The sequence below is a fragment of the Diadema antillarum genome, unplaced genomic scaffold (assembly GCF_040938485.1).
Source record: "Diadema antillarum isolate AM-2024a unplaced genomic scaffold, OU_Dant_1.0 seq00001058_RagTag, whole genome shotgun sequence".
NCBI lineage: Eukaryota > Metazoa > Echinodermata > Echinoidea > Diadematoida > Diadematidae > Diadema > Diadema antillarum.
In genome coordinates, this window is record NW_027271886.1 from 517,122 (window position 1) to 542,085 (window position 24,964).

Below are 24,964 nucleotides of genomic sequence, written 5' to 3' on the forward strand. Positions count from 1 at the left end.
GATTATCTCATATAAATTTTCCCAGTCAACCCCTAAAATTAGGGAGAAGCGTCCTCATTTCTGTTCCACTCGAGAGGAAGCGTATGAAAATCTAACACACACACGAGATACAGGATTACAAAAAACAACCCTCATTTGGTTCAGTTTGGAAGGCACACGATAACTTGGTCTTGGACATGTATGAAAAACGACAATACTAGATACATAATTCCACATTATTGCTAGTTACATTCCCAAGATTTCTTTTTGCAGTAGACACAACTCATCAGTGTGTCTGTCTCAAAGAGACATCCTTAATTTCGACAAATGATATGAGGCTTGTTTAGACAACCATTAATAGTCCCCTAGACCTTTCAACATTGTGCAATACTTTGGTTAAGGGAGCATCTCTCATATTATCATAATTTCAACACTGATTTCATGATCAATGAAGAGATGAAGGACGTTGTTTTTTTTATGTATGACGCTGCTGTTGGGGTCTAAATTGCAAAAAAAAAAAAAAAAAAAAAAAGAACATTACTTTTCACACAACAATTCAAAGAGGAGCTATCACCAAAGCATACTGGCACCAACTGACACAAGCAGTACGTGCTGTAGAACAAGTGGAAAAAATTCTGCGATCTCATTGGTCCAGAGCTGTGTGTTGAATATAGCTTGCCGCACGTTGCCTCACCGACGATAGCCACTGTAAACATGTTATCATACACTTGTAGCAAAAGTTTGTGCACTATTGAGGCATTCACACACTTAGTAAGAGATGCCTAATTGGCTGGCTAACTATGCATCAAGTACATTTATCGTGCATCGAGTAATTACTGGATGCATGGTTTGTGTCTATGGCTAGCCAAAAGGAAATGCATCCAGTAAAATGTGCTATCAGGTTACATGGGAGGGGGGGGGGGGGGGGGGGGGGGGAATGCACCCAGTCTATAAAACAGTACTGGATGCATAGTTTGTGTCTATGGCAAAGCCAAAAGGAAATGCATCCAGTAAATGTGCCATCAGGTTATATGCTTTAAAAAAAAAAAATTGATTTCTGACGAAAAAAAAAAATGTACCCATTCTATAAAACAGATGATACACCAGTCTTTTTCTGCATCAGTAGGAATTGTGTGCATAGAGTAACTATGGAATTCAGCCTAAACCCACTCGGTTTTGCCTAATGGGTTAAACATTCCATGCTTAACTTCTGAACGCAATTTCTACCTACAACACCCAGACCTGTGCATCATTTGTATACTGCAATACCAACCTTCTTTTGGAACACCTGTTATTTCTTCAGAAAGCTAGCTGAAATATGAAAATGCCAACTTCTTGTCTTTGAGAGTCTATGGGCAGTTCAGACCTGGTAAACTAACTTCCATATATTCGACATTTACAGATCAGAACGACACAAATGCTCAAATGTGAGTACCTGAATGAGACATAAAACACGAGTGATGTTTGGAGTGGTACTGGAAGTAGAATGGGGGGCGTACACACATTGGAGAAACCCTGCCTTGCTCTTGATTTCCTGAATCAAAGTACCTGTTCAGATTGCAAAAAAATAATCTCATTTGTAACCACATTTGCGAAAATGCACCTCTTGTATTGTGTATCTTCATAGTAACCGGCTGTTCATACACTGAAATCAATCTTTGTAAACCACCATTAATCAAACATGTTTTCAAAACATGATTGCCATAACACAATTCTACTTCATTTTCATAATTTTCACAAAAATACTTTTAGTTGACATGACACCCGTTTCTCAACATGATTACAAACTAGTTATTTTGTTCACTTAAATGAACCCATAGGCATTTTGGAATAAATATTAGTTAACAACCACAACTTTGTTCCTGCCATAAGTGTGGCATCTCATCAAACTGGCAACAGCATTATTACATGACACACCTGATTGGAAGTCTGAGATCTATATGAATTTCACATCATTACCAAATCCTGACAAGCCCCAACCCACCAACAAGAAACCAACGGTAGAGGAGAAACGTTGACATAAAAGAATGACGTGACATTCATCAAACACAGCCCTTTGAAAAGCAAATACGGACATTATTCTTAGGTGGAAATATGATTCAGAAGTAGGTTTTAGTGACATTGCTTACTTATACATGATAGTATTGTGTGGTTTATGCTCAGAACGTGACATGCACAGAAGAAATGTAATGTTTTCTTTCTAGTGCAAGATCTGATCACATTTCTGAGACAATGCATCATTAGCAGATGGATTGGGTTTTATGTGAAATTCAATTCTTTTGTTTTTTATACAGGAAGAATGTTATCTTTAAATAACCATGACACTTTTTCTTCTTCCTGTTCAAGCAGTTCATGGATTAAAAAGTAAGACATGGTCTCCCAAAACACACACCTGCACTCTTGTACTCAGGCAGCAAAGAAGAGCTGTTCCCTGCTGGAAGTCACATTTAACACTTTATAAATGCTGCCGTTGTAATAATGCTTTGATTTCTAATCATAGTTTTGAATGACACTAGCAGTGCTTACTGAAGAACCATCTGAGCTGCAAATATTTACAGCCAGTTTTAATGTCATCAAAATAACAGAAAAATAATGACTCTGATATCCTACTGTGCAGAGGCATTCAATAAGCTGAGCAGGTACAAATTCAATGAATTCAACAGTAGGCATACACAGAATACAACATACTGCCAAAACCACTAGCAGTTACATGACTGCTTCATGTGGCTTCTCAGTTATGACATTTACAAAGAATGTATCTTTACGCAGTGGTTAAATGGCATTTACAAACTTTTCATTCTTATCTTACAAACTAATGGCACCATGCAATTGAAAAATAAAGGAGATAATCATATATTACTTTCTTGATAAACATATACTCTTTTTTTTATGTCCATGCTTGTAAAACATATTTGGTAGCTGCCTTCTTCATTTGAGAGAAATGCTGTCGCACTCTGTGCACGTTGGTGACACAGGCGGTCACTCACTGGACGGTCAGCCCAATGCAGACGACAGCTTAGTTTACTGAAAGTGGATGTGAAGCCCAACATTCCAAAGAGGATGGCTGGAAAATCCTGCAGCAAAAGTTTAAAGAGATAAAAAGAGTGGAAATAAGGTTATCAAACATGCTAAGTATCTTTTTAAAATTATTCACAGAGGTCTTCATAATCACATAATATCACAAAATTAAACTTATCAGTATCAATGATCACATTATTCCTCCTGTGATTATATCCAATAATGAGAGTATGATCTTTGAATGAGTACTTTCTTTTAGATACAACTTCTAGATAAAACACGAATGTGTAATGGAGAAAAAACAATATCTAACATTTAAAAACTACAACATTGAATTACTACATTTTCCCACACCTTCACCACAACAGTTACTCTCTTCTGTGAATTACGAATGTAGCTGTGTGAAGTTTGTATGTCTTACAAGCCACCAAAAGTGAAACAGTAAATGTGTATGCAGGCTTGGCATTACCCTATTCTGAAACTGCGAGAGAAAATATCAAAAAGAAAAGAACACAGTGGTAAATAACTTCTGAGAAGTGGTTTCGATTGATCAGCAAACATCCTGCTTAGTCCATGGGCCAGGCCAGATATTGGTACCATCTGAGGTGGCAAAACCTTTTTGGTGTCATTTTGTTTGTCGGGCATAGATATGCTTATCAACCTATGATAGCATTTTCAAATGAGTAGCTTAGTCATAGTAAATGAATTTTAAACCAATTTGGTTTCGTTGTTATATCCCTATACTTCTGAATCGAAACTAACCTCTATACAAAGAAGAGCACTGTCTTCTGCATGTTCCATAGAGCTGTAAAATGCAGCTCTATGGTATGTTCACAGGTGTTCTGTTGTAAACGCGGTGCGCTTAGTCTTTATTCAAGGCAGCGAAGGGAATGTCCAAAGGTTATAATGTCCACGGCGCTTAGTCTTTATTCTAGACGGCGAAGGGAATATCCAAAGCGTATGATACAGTGTATATCCTTTTATCTAAAAACAACAACAACAGCAAAAGCAATTCCTCGTGAATTTTACCGTATCTTTCAATTATTTATCATTTTCCGGCAAAAACGCTACGGTGAAAACGCTGATACCACACCAATGTCGCTTTATTTCCCTCCAACAATATAAGATAATGCAAAAACAATGTACCAGTACACTACGATACATTATAATGAATGATATTGTAAATGAACAGAGTGAGTTTTGTTTAAAACTGATGTATTTGTTGATAGGGTAGTATAAAAACAGTATAGATAATCCCTTTTATGAGGAACTTTAGATATGATAAGGGTACATTGGTCTAGATAAAGACTACGTGCACCGCGTGACAGCTGTGGACATCATAACCCTTTGGATATTCCCTTCGCTGCCTTGAATAAAGACTAAGCGCACCGCATTTACAACAGAACACCTGCGGACATACAGAAGGCAGTGCTCTTCTTTGTATAGCGGTTTAGTTTCGATTCAGAAGTATAGGGATATAAAAACGAGACCAAATTGGTTAAAAATTCATTTATTATGACTAAGCTACTCATTTGGAAATGCTATCATAGCTTGATAAGCATATCTATGCCCGACAAACAAACTGACACCAAAAAGGTTGTGCCACCTCAGATGGTACCAACAACCCACTTTTCGGGTCTTGGCCCATGGACTAGCTTGCTCGTATTTATCTAAAATTTGATGACGTTACAACAATCTTCAGATCAATCCTACGGAAACCCATGAAAAGGAAAGCTTATCAAAGTAATTTAAGGTGAACAATAACCCACATGTGTGAATTCAAACAGAACATTCATTGCTTGAAGTTAGATCAGAACTTCATGGAAGAGAGACATAAATGAGAACATGTGACGACCAATCACTTTGCCTTTTCGTGTTCCAATTTCATTTGAAGAGACTATGAAGGAAGATGTGTAAATGTGTATGGGCAGGCCACTACAGGACCAACAGCGTCAAGTCCCCTAATAAGAATTATGCAATGAGGATAGGGATAGGCCCAAAGGGTACAACCACTGCAGTGCTGCTAGTGGACTTGAACCAGTGGCCTCAGTATTGAGACTGCGGTCTTACCCACAGGGCCATAACTACTTGTAGGCACTGCAATGACAAATTTTTTGAAGGATACTGTAAAAGCGGAAATTTTTTGCGGTGTTAAAATTTTTGCCCATTTCGCGCAACCAGAAACCAGCGCAAAAATAAAAGCCCGCAAATATTTTTGCTTGCCATATGTTCCCGTGCGTGACGTCTTGGTTCCGCGGAATTAAAAACACGCGAAACTCTTCTGACGCGGCCAAGCGCAAAAAATTAGTAGCGCAAAAATATCCACTTTTACAGTACTTTATATGGAATAGTCAAGCGAGTCTAATTTTTGTGAATCAAGATGCTGTTCTATAGTAATGGATATAATGCCTAATCTTCTTCATTGATTTATAAGTTTTCTGGCATGAAAAAAAAAAAAAAAATGTGTTTGTGCAACCACACATCCTAATTCATAACTGGTAAATTCCTTCCTGTTTCATTTATGAGAAGTGAAAGTTCATTGTTATTTCTCTAGCTAGTGAAAGTTCATTCTAATATCTCTAGCTAGACCAGCTCCCAATATTAAAGTTGATCCATACGCCTATGCTCATCGTGGCATCCGGCATTCTGCAATGGCGCCAACAACTTGCAGTTAGCCCTCCCTCTATAGGTTTTAATATAAAACATACCTCCATGCTTGAAACAAAGCAAGAAACAAGAATCTCCAAAACAATGGCTCATATGGGTTTGGCAGCGCATCAGTGTTTCATATGCCTGTTGGTGGGCCATCTGTTAAACCCAAGGATTAATACACGTAGTCTGGCAGGAATTTGGGGGTTTGTTGTGTGTCTGTTCTAATTTTTTGTTTGTCTGTTGTTGTTTTGTTTTGTTTTTCTCCTTTTCGCTGCACTCTCACACAATTATCCTTTTGACTAATGTTGGGTGGAGTGAAAGATGAATCAGTAGAAGGAAAAAAAGGCTAATAGAGAAGGAAAGATGGGAAAAATTATCCTAATAAATGCAATTATGAATTACATAAACACACATATACATACATACAGATCGATAAGACCACATTTCTACTTCCTCCTCTTCCACCACTTACAACATAAATGCCAAACCACCCCTCAAGCGTACATCCGACAACTTTTACTTTTACTTTTGAGTAGGCCCCATGCCTTTCTACTGCTGTAGCAAACCTTAGCAGCTTTGTGATTACACATTGCTCATAGTGAATCTTCCCTACAGATAAATTGTCACATCCATTGGAAAGCTTAAATATAGATACATGGGCTCTGACTGCTAGAGTGGACTCTTGTAGGTAAAACAAATAACTGTCACATCCTTGACAGGAGACTACCGGCCCTATGTTATGCTATTCATTCAAATTGAAGGATGATGCCATTCGAACCAACAACAGCTACAAGTTAAGTGAACACTCATAAACAGTTTAGAGGGAAAATGAAAAAAGAAAAGACATCTCCTTCGTCCTTTTGAAAAGTATTGCTTGATTCATCACACAATCTACAGTTCAACCATTCTGTCCTTGATTGATAGAAAATCAGCCAGCTGACCTGACACAGCACAACGGCCCAATTCTTTGTGCTAATTTCAGATTTATGGTCTGATTATTGTGCCCTTTTGTGTCCCGACTGGACAACGTACTTAAACCCACTCCATAGGAGGGGGGTGTGTACATACAAGTGCATTCCTGTTATCCCAGTATCATTTTCATTCCTGGTTATGATGGTTTCAGTGTTACCAAAAAGACTCAGCACTGCAATGTACTCTTAGCACAAGAAAATACACATAATCTGCATGGAACAGAAAAAAAAAAAGCAATAACAAACCATAACACCGGTCTCTTTCCATATAATATATACTGCGCTCTTTTCACAAGATTCAAAATACATGTATTCTACATGGAATAGACAAAAAGAAAAATACCAGCCTTCCTTCATATAAATTCCATGACTGTGACGACAATGGGGATTCAACAAAACATGAAATCCATATAAAGTGAATCCAAATGACATCACAGAGTCTAATCTTCAATTTTACAACACCTCAGCCCTTTCTCTCAATGGGCCAAAGAAATAAACACAGCTCTGGGTCTAAATACTGGCTGCAACAACAATACAGGTGTAAATATTGTGATTGAAGGTTGTGCATTGTTGTACCAGAGAAGCAAAAATATTTGGGAAAGGGAGCCATGAAATAGATGTCACAGACATCTATAAATATGTACACCAGCCACAGTTTATTTAGGCAATATTGTATGCATGAAGCTACAGGTACAATATGGCAAACTGGCATTGTTATGGTTGACTGATACCAACACATTATCTTGAAAAAGGGCCAAGGTTGAGTTTTGAGTATGCTGCTATATACTCCAAACTCAATCATCTGGTCCGTCTAACCTGCTGATCAATAAAATGAGGACAAGTTGATTTTGCTATAACACATATTTTCAAAAGATGCCTGCCCGAGCGCACTTGGGACACATCTTGGACGAATTATGATTGTAGGATGAAACTAAAATCCTTAGAGGACTTGCGACGTACACTCCTAGAAACTAATTGCCAGCCATATCACAGTATACAGTCAGGGTGGAATAAACTACCTCAGTCTACATTCAATTCAACAAGCAAAACTTGTAACAGCGTACAAAGTTAATCATAACTATTGTTCACATTTTGCACATTTAACTATACTTAACACTGATTATACTGATTTGACTTTTATACACTGGTTGTTTTTATCCCTAACTCACATTTCATAACTATTTTGAAGCACTAAAGCTGGGTTTTTGTTTCATCTGCAAATGGTGAACAATGCCTTTAAAGTGACACTGCTATTTCTTTTCTTCTTCTTCTTCTTTTTTTTTTTGTATTCTATTGAAGTTGATGGGATCCATAATTCTCATGACATCATGGCCCTAGAAACATTTTTATCAAGCATCACCTCAGCTTGAAAAGGCAGGTAGAACCAACAACAATTCTTCACCCCTCGAGATAAGAATTCAAAACTTTGAGAACACAGGCAGGTCCTAAAAGAGACAAAAATCACAATAATTCCAGCAGTGTTCCAAAAGTTATATACCAGCCTTTCAATACACAGATGCATCAATTCATCCATCAAGGAAATTGCTCCCTTCCAAATGAAATGTAGGCTGTGTGGTCGTTTCCCATACAGCCCTTTGTATAGGGCTCCTGAAGTGAGTTTTTTTTTTCTCTCTCTCTCCTACTAACACACAATGACTATGTTGTTTGCAATCCAGAATAGCTGCCTTGGGCCTTTAAGATTTTCTTTACAGTCTTGCAGAAGTCTTTAAAAAAAAAGAGCCTGAAATGATGGAAAAAACCCAAAGTCTGGTGATCTTGATATGAATAAAGTTAATTTTATGTGTTGACCCCCATGCTCCTGCACTACAGTACAGTTCTTTCAGACCGCAGGCTCTGAAACATGTGGTATTGTCGCTTTTCTCAAACCTAATAGCACGCAATCCATCCTTCATGTGGACTTGCTGGCAAGTTCAGCACAGAAAAGAAAGGAGTGGGGAGGGAAAAAAACATAAAGAAGAAAGAATCACAAATAAAAAAAAGTTGGTTTACTCCACACATAGGCGCTTTTGGTGAAGGGTCTGTTAACATTACACTTCATTTCATTTATTTCAGCATGGCACATGAGTCAGCCAGCATGGCTGTTTTTTCTTCATGACATATATTGTCCAAGTCTGGTGATAATGATTTAGGGTGCGTTTATCTATTAAGAACTTTCTGAGGCAGAGTCGTGATCATACACACGTTTGAGGCATTTTCGGGCTATAGATACACATAATCATGTTTTCAAATGCGTTTGAGAAACGCTAATTTGAAACACCATTCAAAGGGCAATTTGAAACGTGTTTGAGACCACCATTGCCTTTCTGAGAGTAGATAAACGCATTGCCAAGGTCAACTTCCATGCAGTATACAACCTGCAGGTTACAACAAGGGCCTCAGTTGACCTCTGCTTTCCAGGTCGAATTGCACAAAGTACATGTAGCTGCACATTGACAACAGTTAAATCGTGATTCGATGATGATTAGATAAACGCGGCACCCTGAAAATTGTGTTTCAAACCACGTTCGCAAATGCCATTCCAAATGCATTTTGATACGCGATTCTCTCTTTCGAGTTAGATACAATTTGTACCTGCAGCCGTAGACTTCTCTTGCATTTTCCCAACCAGGAGCTCACATGGCACATTAATGAGTAAAACTGAAATTAATGTTACTGTATTCATAAAACAGTCAATACTGATAATGTATGTCTTACAAATACTTCCCTGTTTAAATAGTTAATTGATTAATTACTGTTGTGTATAGTGCGTGACACCCAAGATTTTTTGTTCTCATTTCTGGTCACTGGACAGGTATAGTATGTTGTCCTACATGTTTTCCTGGCAGTGGACACATACAATATCAACTGTAGAAATATCTATAACTGATAAGAGATCGATCCCACTACAAGAAACAGTTTTACAGTACCATTTAGGACACAATTTTAAGTCACAGCCAATGAACTGATCCAAGTTAGTAGTGTCATCTATAATTCCACAAACTTCACATTTCTCAACCTCATCATCATCGCTTTGATTTTCACTTTCACTGAGAACAAGTGCCTTTGGTTCATCAGCAACACTTTCCCCCTGTCTACCCTTCTTCTGTTTCTGGTTTTTCTTGGTCTGTCTCTCCTGCTTCTTTGCTTTTTTACTTTCTTTTCTCTTCTTGTCCGATTTACGTAACTTGTAATTGAGCATGATGTTGCTCGGTTGTTGGCCGGCGTTAAAATTTTGCCGGGAAAGATAACACACCCTGAAATCAAGAAAAATGACAGTACTTGTTTCAATTTGTGATTGATTACATTAATTACTACTAAATTAACATCTAGTAAGTACAATTTTATACATGAATTAGGTGCACAGGTAAAACTACATTCATCAAAAACAGTCATCATAGAGCTTTTTGTACAGGGGGCCTCTTTTGCCCCGTTGGTAGTCCTACAGTCATCCACCCCCAGTCCGAAAATAAAATAAAATTCCATTAGATTAAATATCATGCTAGCATGGGCAATAGTAGCTTTATAAAATACATAGAAAAAATATATGATATTCAGTAGTGTGTAGGTACAGTACTCACTAATCCAAAGTGGACAAGCCACTTTTCGAATTTCAGTTTGGAGATGCCTGTAGTTAACAGCTTACTCTGAACCAAAGGCAACAATGTACCAGCACCTTCATCAATCAACTTCGCATTTTATAAATTGATATTTTTTTTTCTTTTTAAAGGGAAAAATGTATTGGGACTCTACCACTTGACCTTATGATATCATGCTTCTTACTCAGAATACACATTTAAATCAGCACTTTCATTTCATTGAATGTTTCACAGTTAACCCCATTATATTCTGCAAACACAGTATGTCATAACAAGGACTGTAAAGACAATTTGGCAAGTGGTTAAGCTCGTGACAGAGAATACACATCAAAGGAATGAGAAATTTATAAGTATAAACCCTTTTCAAGAGAGAAGTTGCAATTTCTCACCTTGGACACTATTACATTGCTTTTGCACTTAAGAAAACAATATTTTTGTGAAATTAAACAAATAAAAAATCTGTCAACTATATGGTGGATACAGGAGTTATGATTCCCTTTTATGTCAAGATGAGGTTGGTCTTATATGCTCAGTAAAAGTAAAACAAAGCAAAAGTCACCCCTCGCACTGGATTCTTTTGTTTGTTCCATCTGTATTTGGTTGTTTAAACTTTTCATCACTGTATGCAAAATTTTAAGAGTATGAGGTAATCAATGTAACATTTCAGAAATATATTTCATAGTTCTGTTTATGTATCTTACAGGCTAAAGATTGAATGAGTCTGAGAAATATATTGAGTGAAAGTAATAAGGCCATGTGTTTGTGGCAAATTATGGAGATGATGTCTTAAGTTTATTCTTGCATATCTCAAGAGCTTGAGAGAGTTAGATATAAACTTCATTAATCACAATCATCATCTTCTTCATTATTTCAGACATAAAACAAACAAATATAGAAAACAAAAAAATTCACCACTTACTAAACATGATTTATACGATTGGTGTTACAATCCCATCTAAGCAGTGGCAAAAATCAACAGAGCTTGCTAGCACCGCCATCTTTGAGAGTAGGAGAAAGTGAAACAATGTTATATCGACCTTTTTATGGCGGCATTAAACAGAGATGCTACATGTAGGTGTGAATTCTTGGCAAAGGCCCCGCCTATAATAGCTGCCTGCACAAAGGGGAAATCATAGCCACAGTGTGGTGGACTTCCAACTGAAAGAGCTCTAGAAAATGTTGGCAGGAAATCAAAACGCTGGTCACATTCACTTTGATACAGGGCGCATCACGGAGTAATTAGTCAACTAATGTCTTGGTTTTGATTGTATGTATAACCTCACCATAGTGCGTCACAAACAATCTAATACCCTTGTATCATGTTTCGAGGAAGTGCGTAATTATACCTCGTTGGCTCTATTGCTGTATGCATGATACAATCAAGCCAAGTACGTATGAAATATGTATATTAATGCCCTTTATTCTCAACAACAAAGAAAGACAACAAGCACATGTATACACAGATATCATGTGGGACCAGTTTTCAGTATAAGTAGGGAAACTTAAGTTCAACATCACTTTGTTTTTTAATTCTTTTTAAAAATCCCTTCGATGATAGGTAGGGCCTAATATGTGAGGTTTTCCACACTTAATGGGACTCATTTGTAAACCCGATTTTAAACAAGTTTCATGGAGATCAAGTTATGTTACTTTTTATATATACACAAGTCTGTGGCCAATCATGGCTATAGGGATATTTTCCAATAAAGGTTTTAATTTTGTACAAATTTGATAAACTGGATATTTTGACCTCTCTCACAAACTTGAGTAGGTGGGGACTAGTTTAAAGGACAAGTTCACCTTCATAAACATAAGGATTGAGAAAATGCAACAATATTAGTAGAACACATCAGTGAAAGTTTGAGGAAAATTGGACAATCGATGCAAAAGTTATGATTTTTTTAAAATTTTTGTGTTGGAACCGCTGGATGAGGAGACTACTACAGCTTGTGAGTCATATGCGTACAACAGTATAAAGAAAATGTAAAAGAAAATTCAACATATTTTCACTTTTTTCGCATAATAAAAGAGCACTTGACTTGCCTCTTTCTAAAGGCAGGGGGAATAATATTACCCATAACATTTGTCGGTAAGGAGTCAGGGGAATGTGTACTTTTTTCAAAAGATGGAATTTTGTGAAATTCTCTTTATATTTTCCTTATATTGTTGTACGCATGTGACATCTAAGTTATTCATACACTGCAGTAGTCTTCTCATCCAGCGGATACTGCACAAAAACTTCAAAAATTCATAACTTTTGAACGGATTGTCTGATTTTCCTCAAACTTTCAATGATATGTTCTACTAATATTGCTTCATTCTCTCAATCCTTATGTTTATGAAGGTGAACTTGTCCTTTAACTTCATTTTCACTTCAATGATGCAAAGATTTAATGCTTTTGAAAGTGGGTAGGGCCTATAGCATTCCCTAGTAGAGTTGCAAGTTTCACGACGCTTGCTCACAGACATATGAATCTTTGCTGCATACATGATGTAAAACTTACATTCTATTTAAACAAAAATCACAATTACAAAAATGATATTTCTTTGAGGGGGGTGTCATGAGCAAACACTATCTAGTAAAATTGATGTTTGTGTCACAAACCAAAAACCAATCATTCTTGTATGTAAATGGGCCTTATAACAAGGTCATGGTGTTTGTGACCTCATACCCTCTTGTATGAAATGAAATGTCATTTGCAGTTGGTGGCAAAGTGCACTAAAATCTGTGCCCAAACATTCAGTAGAAACTTTAGACATGACTAAAAGCAAGTTTGAAGATGCATGATTACTAATTGAGTTCCTCTTGAAATGCGAAACCTCTCAAAACCCTTTTCCATCTCTCTTTTCTCTCAAGGTTTGAAGAGCTCTGTAAAAACATTGACCTATAAACCCAAGGTTGAAAACATTGCAGAAAAAAACAACACACTTCATTCTACCAAACCATGGCACTGAAACAATTATAGTAATATGGGACAATCAGCTATTCCCTAAGAGTTCACATCATATGCTATAATTCTAAAACTTTATCTCTCAACTTGATAAATAACCACATAAAACACCAGCTACCAGAATAAAATACCAGTATCATTCAAAACAAGATCCTTGTAGCCATACTTAAATGAGTAGGTCTCATGCATTGGAGCTAGCCAGGGAAAATTTTTGCCCAAGGTCTTCCACTTTGCAGGGAGACAAACACACTTAATATGTTTAGCTGTTTGCGCAGGGATGAGTAAACTAGCGAGTGAGTACAAATAGTTTCTATTTTGGCCCTGGACCGCTTTGGTAAAGGGTCTGCTAAAACCTCACACACTGATGATTACCAATGCCTTTGGCACACCGTTATATTTATTATCATGCATAAGACTTGTTGACCTCAGGCTAAGAGAACAGGCACCAAACGAGAGAGCAGTGTACAGGGAAATACCGATACTGGGGAATGATAAGGGAGGACTCTGCTCTTTGAAGAGGATCAGTTTAGGGGGGAATTGTCAAGTCCACAACAACATTGTCAAGACCAAATTGTCGTGTTGAATGTCCTGAAGACTGATGGTTCCTTTAACCCGTGGAGGATGAGTCCCGAGTATACTTGGGCAGGTGTCTATGGAAAATGTGTGTTGTAGCAAAATTAGTCCATCCTTAGTGGGTTAACTCACCCTGCACTCCTCCAGTAAAGACATTCAAATAGCCTGTAAGGCTTACAAAATTTTGTAAACGATACATACGTTTCTATGAATCATGACTATTCAACTTCGACATGAAAGAAGCAAAAATACATTAATTCAATCACTATTCAATACTCTCGGTAGACTGGCGTGATTTGCACACTTGTTTTGAAAAAGTAATGTTGAGGACAAGAGCCAAGTATACTTGTGCAGGTGTCTATGGGATATCTCCAGATTCTATGTTGTAGCAATATCAGTCCGTCCTCAATGGGTTAAAAGTAGTAGTGCTCACGTCCAGCCATTAAACTTGAGGAAACTACTGTAAAACGAGAAATTTTCGCGTGCATTTTAATTTCGCGAATTTCGCGAGCGCCAAAATTCGCGAAATTAAAATGCACGCGAAAGCTTTTGTCTACACTACATGCATTGAATGCCAGTAGCAATTCGCGAAAATTTCATGCCACGAAAAAGGCTTTCGGCTCCAATTCGCGAAAATTTCATGCCGCGAATATTTCATGTTTTACAGTACCAGGCAAACAAAACTTATTGCCTTTAGTTTTGGCTTCAATACAATGTAAGAATTACTAGAAAATCTACAGATGAGGATTACCACAAAATATCATATTTACCACAACAGTTTTCATCATCTTATTATAAAATATAGATGGTGAGAAAATGAAATAAACTCCTTTTTCTTACATCAAACTGCCATACACATTAAAAAGAAAAGATCTGCATTTTTTCTCTTCCTCATGAATTTCAGAAAGTTTCTTTGAGAGAAATGCCATTTAATCAACAAAATCTACTTCGGACTGCTCCGAATGTGTGATGATTCAATAGGCCTAACTCTGCCAACAAGACCTCATCGACATGTTCAATTAAGGACTGAAACTGCGCATTACAAAAGACCTCCCACTTGTCCTGAGAGGCATTTCTAGCAAGGGAATCCTACTATCAATAGACAAAATATATCCATAATGGACATGACTTGCCCAAGATGGAATCCTACTTGACCCAGCACAGGCACGAGGGCAGGTGGATTTAAGAATAGCAGCACCATGTGACAATTAATCCTTTAAATTGATCTGGAGCTTAACAGGAACATATTTTGCCTCTGGCTCTACGTCTTCAGCCGCATTCACATACGTTCAAAATAAACATATTTATGAAAATATATCTATATCAATATGGGAATATTTACATATTTGCAACAGGATGCAAAATCGCTGCTTGACACTGCACATGTAGTTCATGGATACCAAACAATAGTTAGATCTCACATAAATCAGTGATACATGATTTGTAACGCTTGATTTGTTTTGAAACTCTTTATGCAGTTCTGAGTGTAAAAGGTACGGCACTATAACTTTAATTTTGTTTGATCCCACACGGCAACTTGCCATAGTATGTCTGTGCACTTGGATAAATGCAGTCACATTACGGGGTCATCGTTGATGCATGAAGACAATCTAGAGATACTTTGTAAGTGCTTCATTTACAACCATGTGATTTTTTTTTTCATACCAGCTTGATTTCTTTTGTTACTCTCAAAGTAATTTGCCGAGCATGATGTGTGTGAAAGGCAGCAATTATATCCATTCTTCCTTCATAATGAAAAAAAAAAAAAATACCCAGCAATTTTAATCTGACATCATCAGAAAGTGACGCGTAGCAGTGTTTAATTTTCAGTATTTTTCTTTGTTTCCACTGTATTGATATTGTGTTACTAGATGTATGGATATGAGATAGAATAAACCCATTGAGGATGGGCTGATTTTGCTACAACACGCATTTCCCATAGACACTTGCCCGATTATACTCGGGACTCGTCCTCAACGGGTTACATAATTATTTAAACACCAATAACTCCTGTATATATGAATATGGAATCTGTGTCAAAATAATCACAGTATATAACAGTCAAGGAGAAATGTGGTCCCAAACTGGGTAAGGTCCATCTTCAATAGCAACAATTATGACATAACTAATGGGATAGATATTGCATTAAATCGAGTGGAGGTAGCACTAACTGTCACTATTGTGTACAGAATTAATCATTAACAAAGTAAGCAGCCCAGAAACTGAATGTCCCCAGTTAAAGCGATATGAAACTGATATGGTATCACCATTACCACTCAAGACAAACGAGATAAGAAACTATCAAACTCTGCGCACTTATTGTTCCGTTATCTCGCAGAAGCACAACGCATACACCATCATTCCACAGGTATTTGGCGGAGTCATACCTTTGGCCTCAGTGTCTAAGAATACCGCTATGTGAAGATATACACACAGGTGGAAATATTCCACACAGATCGTCTGATGCCAGAAAATTCTGTTCCAGTAACCCATCCAATTCACCAGAGTCACTCTGACTAATCTAGATTTTTTTTTCCCAACTTTTTTCCCACCACATAAGGCTGCTTATTTCTAGCCTTAGCCTTTAGGAAGCACCACGCTGGCACTGTAATAGTCAATGTTCAGTGCAGATCTCTGACCTCTGAACCTACAACCTTGCCACGCCAGTACTTGTTGTTGTTGTTGTTGATACTTTTTCAAAGGCAGAATTATACTCGGAATGGCTATATCTCTTACCCCACTGCCAGATGTTCTCAAAACTGAGGGATTTGACACAGGATGTTACAAAATGAGAACAAAACAATATCTGTACAAATTGGCTAGCATTGTTTCTCCTAATACAGATCATTGCTCACTCTATTAGTACTACAAATCATCTTTTTTTTTCTGATTCATATTCTCATTTCTATTGTTAATCTTACCTTCTTCTTCATCAGATTATCATCACACTTACAATTGTTGTTATTACAATTTATTCAACCATTACCACCACTATCAAAATATCTACTACAATCTTTCTACTTGGATTTGTTTTGTTCTGTTATTCTTCGTCATCATTCTTAGCTCTACAGCAAAATGCTTAGGTGCCTACTTCTTTTTGTGTGGGACTTGTTTATAGGAAATGCCATTCACTAAAGTCAAGAATGCATGATTTTGATTATCAACTACAGGTTTGTTGGGTCCTGCTGAGACAAGATAATGTCTAGAAAGCAAGAAAAATGTAATCAAATTTTAAACCTTAAATCAGGAAAAGTCATACTTCAGCACCTTCCCCAATGAACTTGTGAAGAGTGAGAAAATCTTGAACTTGGAAGGAATGCAGAATGCATTTTTGATAGTTTTAGCCATCTTTATCAGAATAGTGACATATCTATTCATCTATTCATTCTGGTGCTCAACAGATTTTAAGTCCTTGCAATGCAGGCCCTACTTTACATTGAGTTTAACCACTGAATGTCCCATTGACCACAAATGTAATATTTGATCTTGGATAAAGACAAGTCTACATTAGTAGTGCAATTTGATCACATGCTGAAATGTACAAAATCTAAAAATGTAAACGAGCCTATACACATATAGGCCAACTATATCAAATCATGTATAAGGCAGATCTACGCATTCATATGAAAGAAATTTTCCTACATTCATACCACACTTACATATTTTCCATCAGCGCCATCAAGAAAAAATAACAGTGCTGTAGCAAACACCAGATACAGAAATGATCAAATATTTGAAGTACCAGCTAACTACGGTAAAAAAAATAGTTCTACATAATGAGTTTTCTTTTTCTGATATATGTTGAACAAACAAAATGTGTAAAGAAATCTGTTTCAATGTTTGAACTAAACATCAACCATGACCTTTTCATGATAAAGTCCACACTTTTCAGATTCTCTCACATTCAACCTTGAAGTATATATGTCACACCTGAAACAGATATTTGTGGTGGGGGTTCAACTCTCATGAATACAATAAACTACCATTTTTTTAAAGAAAGTAATGAGGCATTGTAATGAGATTCACTGATTTTACTGTATAATATCACAATTCTGATTGAGAAACTGCAGCATTATGGAGAGGAACATGCATTTTCCCTGCTATTGAACCTGAAAAAAGGGAAATGGGAAAAAATGAAGCATCAATTTTAACCTCTTCCTTTGCGCATTGTCTCCCAGAAACAATTTCAAACCACAAAATCTGACCGGGTAAATTCAAAAGCGATAGGTCAGTGGAATATAAACATTCCTCACCTGAATAGTCAAAACCACTCCTGCACAACAACGTGAATAACAACTGATCACTTTGCTGAGAATAACAGATTCCTAGGTTACCTCGTAAACTGCTCAAAAGTGTATATCACGTTTCACTCTCTCGTGCCAATTGGGGATATTTTCCTTGTTTGGCAGACGCACACAAAATCTGCTGGTGGGTGTGTTAGATCACATTGGCGCCAGCATGGACCAGCAAAACAATGTCTACTTGACGAACTGTCCATTGTACAAGAGTTAGTTGATACTTTCGAGAAAACTCACACATGAAAAACTGCATAGCCAACATTCAAAACTAGATCACCAAAGTACAACGTCAACAGAAAAGTATATAATTATGCGCTGATGTGTATGATATCAAATAAGCACCTGGCTCTGTCCATTTTCAACTCAGCATGAATGAATATTAAGCGAAAGAATGAAAGGACTTTTGCGACGATTTTCTGTTCCACTGAATCATATCAAAAAGGTTCATATAAACCTTGAAAATGCTGACAAAAATAACAAGACATCTCCAGAGTATGAAGATCAGTAAATGCAGATCTTGCCAAAAAAAAAAAAATACTAGAGAAAATTTCAAAATATCAATCAAAAAAGTTTTGTTGAAAATTCTACATTTCAGCAGATATGGCAGTGGGGAAGAAAGTCTGCTTTTCTAGAAATTGATATAGATATCATAAACATTAAATATCTCAGATTGCATTTGTTTGTCCTTTTTTGTGTTTCTTTTCCTCTACATCTAGCCCATCATCTATATCTATGACATGTTGCTTTCTATAATACATGGTTAGTTCATCTGCATTGTCTTTGTTTTTTTCCTGTTCACTCCTTTTTTGTGTAAGTATATTATGATGTCCTCTTTTTCACAGAAGCTCTGAACATTTCCCATTTCTTTATCTGGTAGGTTACAGATTTTGCACCAGTCTTTAAAAATCTGCTTTTGTCACGCCAAGAATTATCACTCCCGAGCATGAGGTTTTCCTTACCTATACAGGCGATTCTCTGGACGGTGATCGCTTCATGCCCACACCATTCATCATCGGAACATTGCTAAGAGATTCTATGGATGCCGTAACCGGGTCCTTCACATATTCATCATCCTCATCGGCAAAGCGGATCCTCCCGTTCCCGTTGTAGGCACCGTTGGTTGATTTAGGCAAGTTTGATTGAAAGCAGTTTTTCGGAGGAGGTACTTTCACCGTTGGCGACTTAATGGGCTTGGTGTCCATTATGAAGTCTGAGTCCGGCTCTCTCATGCGATCCAGCTCTACTGCGCTGCACCTCGGCATGTTCTGAATGGGATAGGTGCTGTTGAACTCGCGATAGTCCACTTTAAACTGCTCGCTGTTTTTGATGCTGATGAGATGACTGCTAAAGCGGTGTCCCCACAAAATTTCGGAAGGCAAGTATGAAGTACGCGCCTGGGTGACCAGACCGGTCTGCTCTAGGACTCCCTCTAGGCACACAATGATCTCAAAGTTATTTTCGAGCAGATCGTCCGCTGAGACCGTGTAGAGCGGGCTTTTCTCATCGATGACGTGGCAGATGATGATGGGCCAGACGAGAAAGATGCGGTCTTCACCGGTGTCGTTACCAAAGTTCATGTGGTAGCTGTGGAGGGGGATGCATTCCCCCTCGTCCGTTACCTTAGGTCCTATAAGCTGCCCTCTTATATGGGCCTCGTATATGTGTGACTGGCGGATGTCGCCGAGCCTGAACATCAGGCACAGTTTGCCGTCCCGCTCGGCAATGACCGCATGCCGACTGAACTTTATTGTTGCTGCGCGCTTCTTCGGTCGCGCAATTTTGGCAAATATGCATCCAATCATCACAGCATCAACCAGGCAACTGAAGACTGACTGCAGAACCACAAGGGTCCCTCCAAGCCAACACTCCTCTGTCACTCCTCTGTAACCGTATCCGATTGTCGTTTGTGTCTCCACAGAGAAGAGAAAGGCACCAATGAAGTTCTCAACATTATAAACGCATGGTTCCCAGTTTTCATACAAGGTGTCATTGTTGGACAAGTACCCAATATCACCATGGTACCAGATCAGCCCATACCACGGTACAGTGAAGCCAACCCATCCTCCAATGTAGGCTAGTGAAAACATCAAGAGCACCCACCTCCACTTGAGGTCCACAAGCGTGGTGAAAATGTCAGCCAGAAAGTCCAGGCCTCTGGAGGGCACGTGTGTGTGGACCACATTGCACATGCCATTCTTGTTGACAAGTCGCTGGAGTTTCTGCTTGCGCCGCAGGCTCAATTGCCGCGCAATGTTGTGGATGGAGTGTCTGCGCTTGATGGGACCCTTCATGTTCAAGTGTGAGACCATGCCATCCATGGAATCCGAGAGACTACCTGTTCCACTACCACCAACCACATCACCATTTTGTGCCTCCTTCTCCTTCCAGTTTTTGGTACTCATACTGGTGTCAGTGCCAGCCTCCCTCCACAGGGGGAATTGCAGAAGAGAAAAAAAAGTCTGTCAAATACACACACACTCACAAGACACACACACACACACCTGGACTGCCTTGATTATATATACACTGGGCGCAATGCTGGCTTCCCACCACACAGAAACCACCAGCCAGTCCAAGAAAAGAGATCTGATTACTCTACTGCTTCCCAAACTCCCTAACTCTGCTTCAGCCAATCAGGGGACGAGTTGAGCTTACTGCCAACATGTGAGTTTACATACACAAGTCACACATCAAACACTGGTCTGTCTTTCAGTGCTGCCTATGAGTTTCTCAGCTTTTTGGGCCTCTGTACTCTGGGCAAAGTTCACGCAAATTCTTCCCTTTTCTCTACCCCTCCCTCTCAAGAAGGTAGATACCAACAGCTGAGGGAGCTTGGGGTCAATGCCAGCAGAAGTAGTTGTGGTATGAATTTGAAGTGTTCTCCTGAGCAGGTTAATGTTCCTGATGAGAAACAAGGGAAACCACCTGTTGTTCTTGGGGGGGGGGGGGGGGGGGGGAAATGAGGCTTTTGAATTCTTGTGGTGTAAATTCCTTAAATTGCTTTACATACTAAGAACTAGAAGGAATGTGGCCAGTGATTGCATTCTTTGCTGAGAAATCTCTGGTAGGTGCTCCAAAGCGATGTTGTTGCAGAGGCATCACATGCATTCAGCTTGCACCTGTGAATACTAGCAGTCCAATGTCAATGGAGACCAGAGTTCTGGGGGTCCCCCTTCTGAATACAAAGATCCACCACTCAGCCAGCAAGTTCCCTCTTTTAGGCAAATGCTCCGCGAATATGATAAAGATATAACTGTCACCTTTTGGAGCACACACTGGGTGCACGCTGTCTTCCAACAAAGAAAAACTTTGATGGCAATGCACAGTAGATTTTGCCGATATTTTCCACAGACAAACAATGCTCACGGCAGACAGGCCAAGTTCTCACTGTCTGAGCGCTGCACTTATGAACCGCAGATGAAAAGAAAACTTGCAAAAGAAGTGTGATTTTCTTGTTGAAATGCCACGCTTCAATGGCTCCACATTCGATGCTGCGCAAATCTCACAGATTGTCTCTTTGCAGTGTGATGCAGCCGATTGTGATGAACTGACCAAAAAAATGTCTCGCCTCACTGCAATTCAAATATTACAAGTGACTGAAAGTCCACAAAAGTGTGATGAAAGTTGTCGAGTAATCATAAACAAGTCTTTCTCAAACTGCACTGAAAAGCATCCAAATATAGATAAGCAGATTAGCAGCCCTGTATGCACCGTGAGGAATAACATTAAAACAATGGGTATGGGGAGAAAGAACAGTACAGGTTGCTTTCTTGGCAAAAGTAGTGAAAACTCCAGACTTGGAAAAAGTTTGGCACTGCGATCTTCTGAAGTTCAGCCACCTCAGCATGAGTAAGTGAGCCGAATGATCCGAAAAAGTCGGAGTCTGTCGCTTTTGTGCCGTGACATCCTGCGCTAGGACCTATACGCTATGTATAGGCGCACAGAGAGCCAAGAGTGGGGAGAAGTGAGTAAGGGGTGAGGGGCATTACTTTTAAGACTACCCCCCTCCCCAACCCCTTCCTCTTCGAATGAGTGAGCGCTTTGGTGCAAACTTTCCACAGCCCTGCGTCATGCTCTTGGACCAGAGATCAGACACGGTAACTGACGTCATTGTCGTGTATCCTCCATGAATTGTATCAGAACTTTCTGTAACAATTTGGCTTGAGTGACTTTTTTTTGGAATAAATTAGGTGGCGGGAGGTTATTTGTGCCAAGAAAGGGAAAAGTGTATAAACTGCTGCCTTTGAAATGTAAGCACATAAATTATTTGTCTTGAGCCAGGACATGGGTGGAAATATAGGGCCTACATACTATATATTAATATCGTGTATATGCTATTCATGATTAGCTACTGTAACATGCAATGAATGAAAACTGATTTTTTTTCCATAACACTGGAAGGTTACATGATACAACATTGATATAGGCCTATTGGATTTGGCCTGGAGAAATTTTTGGGAAACTACAAAATTTATATTTAAAAAAATAAACATTTTCAAAAAAGTGGCTTACCAGGAAGTGATGCCCAAAATATGTGATTTGAAATATCTATATTCAAGGGGGGAGGGGTAGTCTCCAATGTGTCCTTACCACACCCTCCCCCCCCCCCCCCCCCCCCCCCATGGTCGATGCGCCCAGTATAACAGGAAGAAACTCGTCATAATCATGTGAGGGTGTCAGAGCTCACCACACTGACCTCAAGCTGTCTGGGGAAGGGGGGATATCCCAATTAGGCCAGAGAGCTACTGTGTATTCTGCCAGGAGGAGAAAGAGAAAGGACGACCCTTATGCCCCTCCCTCTTGGCACCATGCCCTCCCCATCTCCTATTCTTGGCCCCCTAGGTCTAAAGATGGCAACAGGAATATCCACAAGCCTGCATATTGACTATCATGATATATATTTTGGGCACAGCGAAAGAACGATCATACTGATGGTAGCATTAGACAATTTTTTTATTGGCATGGATGGGGGAGGGGTGGGAGGAGGTTCCCGCCATCTTTGCTAAGGCGATGTGAGCCCCTATTCCACTGCTTTCCCCCACTGCCACATCCCCCATGACCCTCCCGAGGTGCATCAATTCTGTTTTATTTGGTGTCCCTATGCCTGTCCCTGTCTCGCATCTGTGAAGTCATACCTGTTTGTGGTTTTGCTAGGCAAGGCAAGGCCAATGCAGCTACTGTTTCGTTTCCCCCCCCCCCCCACTTTCTTTTTCAACTGTCACTGAAACACCTGCAAGTGTAAGATTGGTCTTGTGCTCTCTTCAACACATGAGTAACATTCAGGATCTCACTGTTATCTGAAGTTCCTGCTCCTTTGCCATCAAACTACCAGTCCTCACACCCTTTCTACCCCCCCCCCCCCCTTCAACACACAGACAGGTGGGTCAACCATTTGACAGAGAACATTGAAGGCAGCAAGTTTTCCTTGACCTGTGGCCAAAGTGCTCTTATCCATAACTCTGGCAATCAAATAATAGTGGTAGGGATCAGTTGTTAACCGTCAATAAATGAAAATATGTGGGTAGCACTAAAGATATGATCTTTTTACTTATAACTAACTACAGGAGCTGCAGAACACTTGTGGCAAAAAACAAAACACTAACACTAACACTAACACTAACTTTTTGTTTCTGTTGTTTTTGGTGAGGGTTTATCATCACTCTGCGTGTTCACTTCACTTTTTCTTTCTGTCGTCGATCGGCTATATTAAGTGGGAATTTCAGATGACGTGATACAATAAAACATGTTACCTGATTTCAACTACGAAGAATAGCATGTATATGTGGCATTTTTGCCATTATTGCCATTTTGTAGAATGTCACAACGACTTGAAGAATTATTACATTATTAAAATATTAAAATAAAATCATCACGGAATGCTCTGATGTTAATATACATGAAAGACTTGGTCAGGCTACAACTGTAGATTAGATGATGATTTTCTGAGGATAGTACTTACTTCTAGATTGTATCACAGTGTGCATTGTGTTAGAGCCAAGGTGTAGGTACCTACCCCACAGCGATACAATTCAAAAGCCATAACTCAACTTCAAGTCAAGGATTACATGAAGTGAAAGATCATGGCAAACAATCATTAATCCTGATTTCCAAAGAGAGCTGTCATACATCTCCAATCTACAAAGCCACTCGTAGTTGGCTCACCAACATCCATTCATAACCCAGTTGTGGTTTTGTTTTGTTTTTGGCACATATACGTAGCTATCGATCATGCTCGGAAAACTCAATTTGTTGCCGCAATCTAGGACACATATTAGAGTCAAGAGCCCTTTCTGTATTTTACCAACTCCAGTTAGCATAGAGCACACTGCTGCAAAACTAAACAAGTCCTAAAATCTTCAAATGCAAGAGGTTCTATGAAATGAAATAATTCTATTGAGTGCCCTCTGATAGAACTGACTCTAAAAGGAGGACAAGTCTATAAAACTGTTAAGCCCTAAGTATTCTTTTACAGTCTCTTATCAGTAACTATACCAACAGTAAAGGTTCATGGATAATGTGAAAACCTTAATAGCTCTGATAAGAAGTCATGAACACCCTACCCGATTCATTGATGGGGTCAAAGGTCATGGTAATAATTCTTAAAAGTCCAGGGTAGCTTTCTTACTAGTTTTATATGTAGGTCATTTTGAAAAAATATAATCATACTACAAACAATGTATCAATATATCACAAGAACAATTCTGCTGACATTAAGACTTTTACAGTAAAATACAAATATGAATTGAACCATAGTACCAAGAAACTGGAGTGAAGTTATCAGTGTCTATGCCAACAGTAAGGGTCATGAATAGTGTGAAAACCTTAATAGCTCTGATAAGAAGTCATGAACACCCTGGCCGATTCATTAATGGGGTCAAATGTCATGGTGATAATTCTTAAAAGCCCAGGGACAGGGTAGCTTTCTT

At 38.8% G+C, this 24,964-nt stretch overlaps 1 protein-coding gene across 1 annotated transcript; it reads right to left on the bottom strand.

Annotated features, from left to right (window-relative positions):
- Positions 1 to 1,021: 1,021 nt before the first annotated feature.
- LOC139743217 (ATP-sensitive inward rectifier potassium channel 12-like) lies at positions 1,022 to 20,440 on the bottom strand. The gene is made up of 2 exons (XM_071653714.1): positions 18,998 to 20,440; positions 1,022 to 3,053 (listed from the first exon to the last, which is right to left on the bottom strand). The coding sequence occupies exon 1, from the start codon at positions 20,438 to 20,440 to the stop codon at positions 18,998 to 19,000; it is 1,443 nt and encodes a 480-aa protein (XP_071509815.1). The 3' UTR covers positions 1,022 to 3,053.
- Positions 20,441 to 24,964: the final 4,524 nt, after the last annotated feature.

Coding starts and splice junctions, on each gene's coding strand:
- LOC139743217 (XM_071653714.1), bottom strand. CDS start 20,440: ATGAGTACCAAAAACTGGAAGGAGAAGGAGGCACAAAATGGTGATGTG.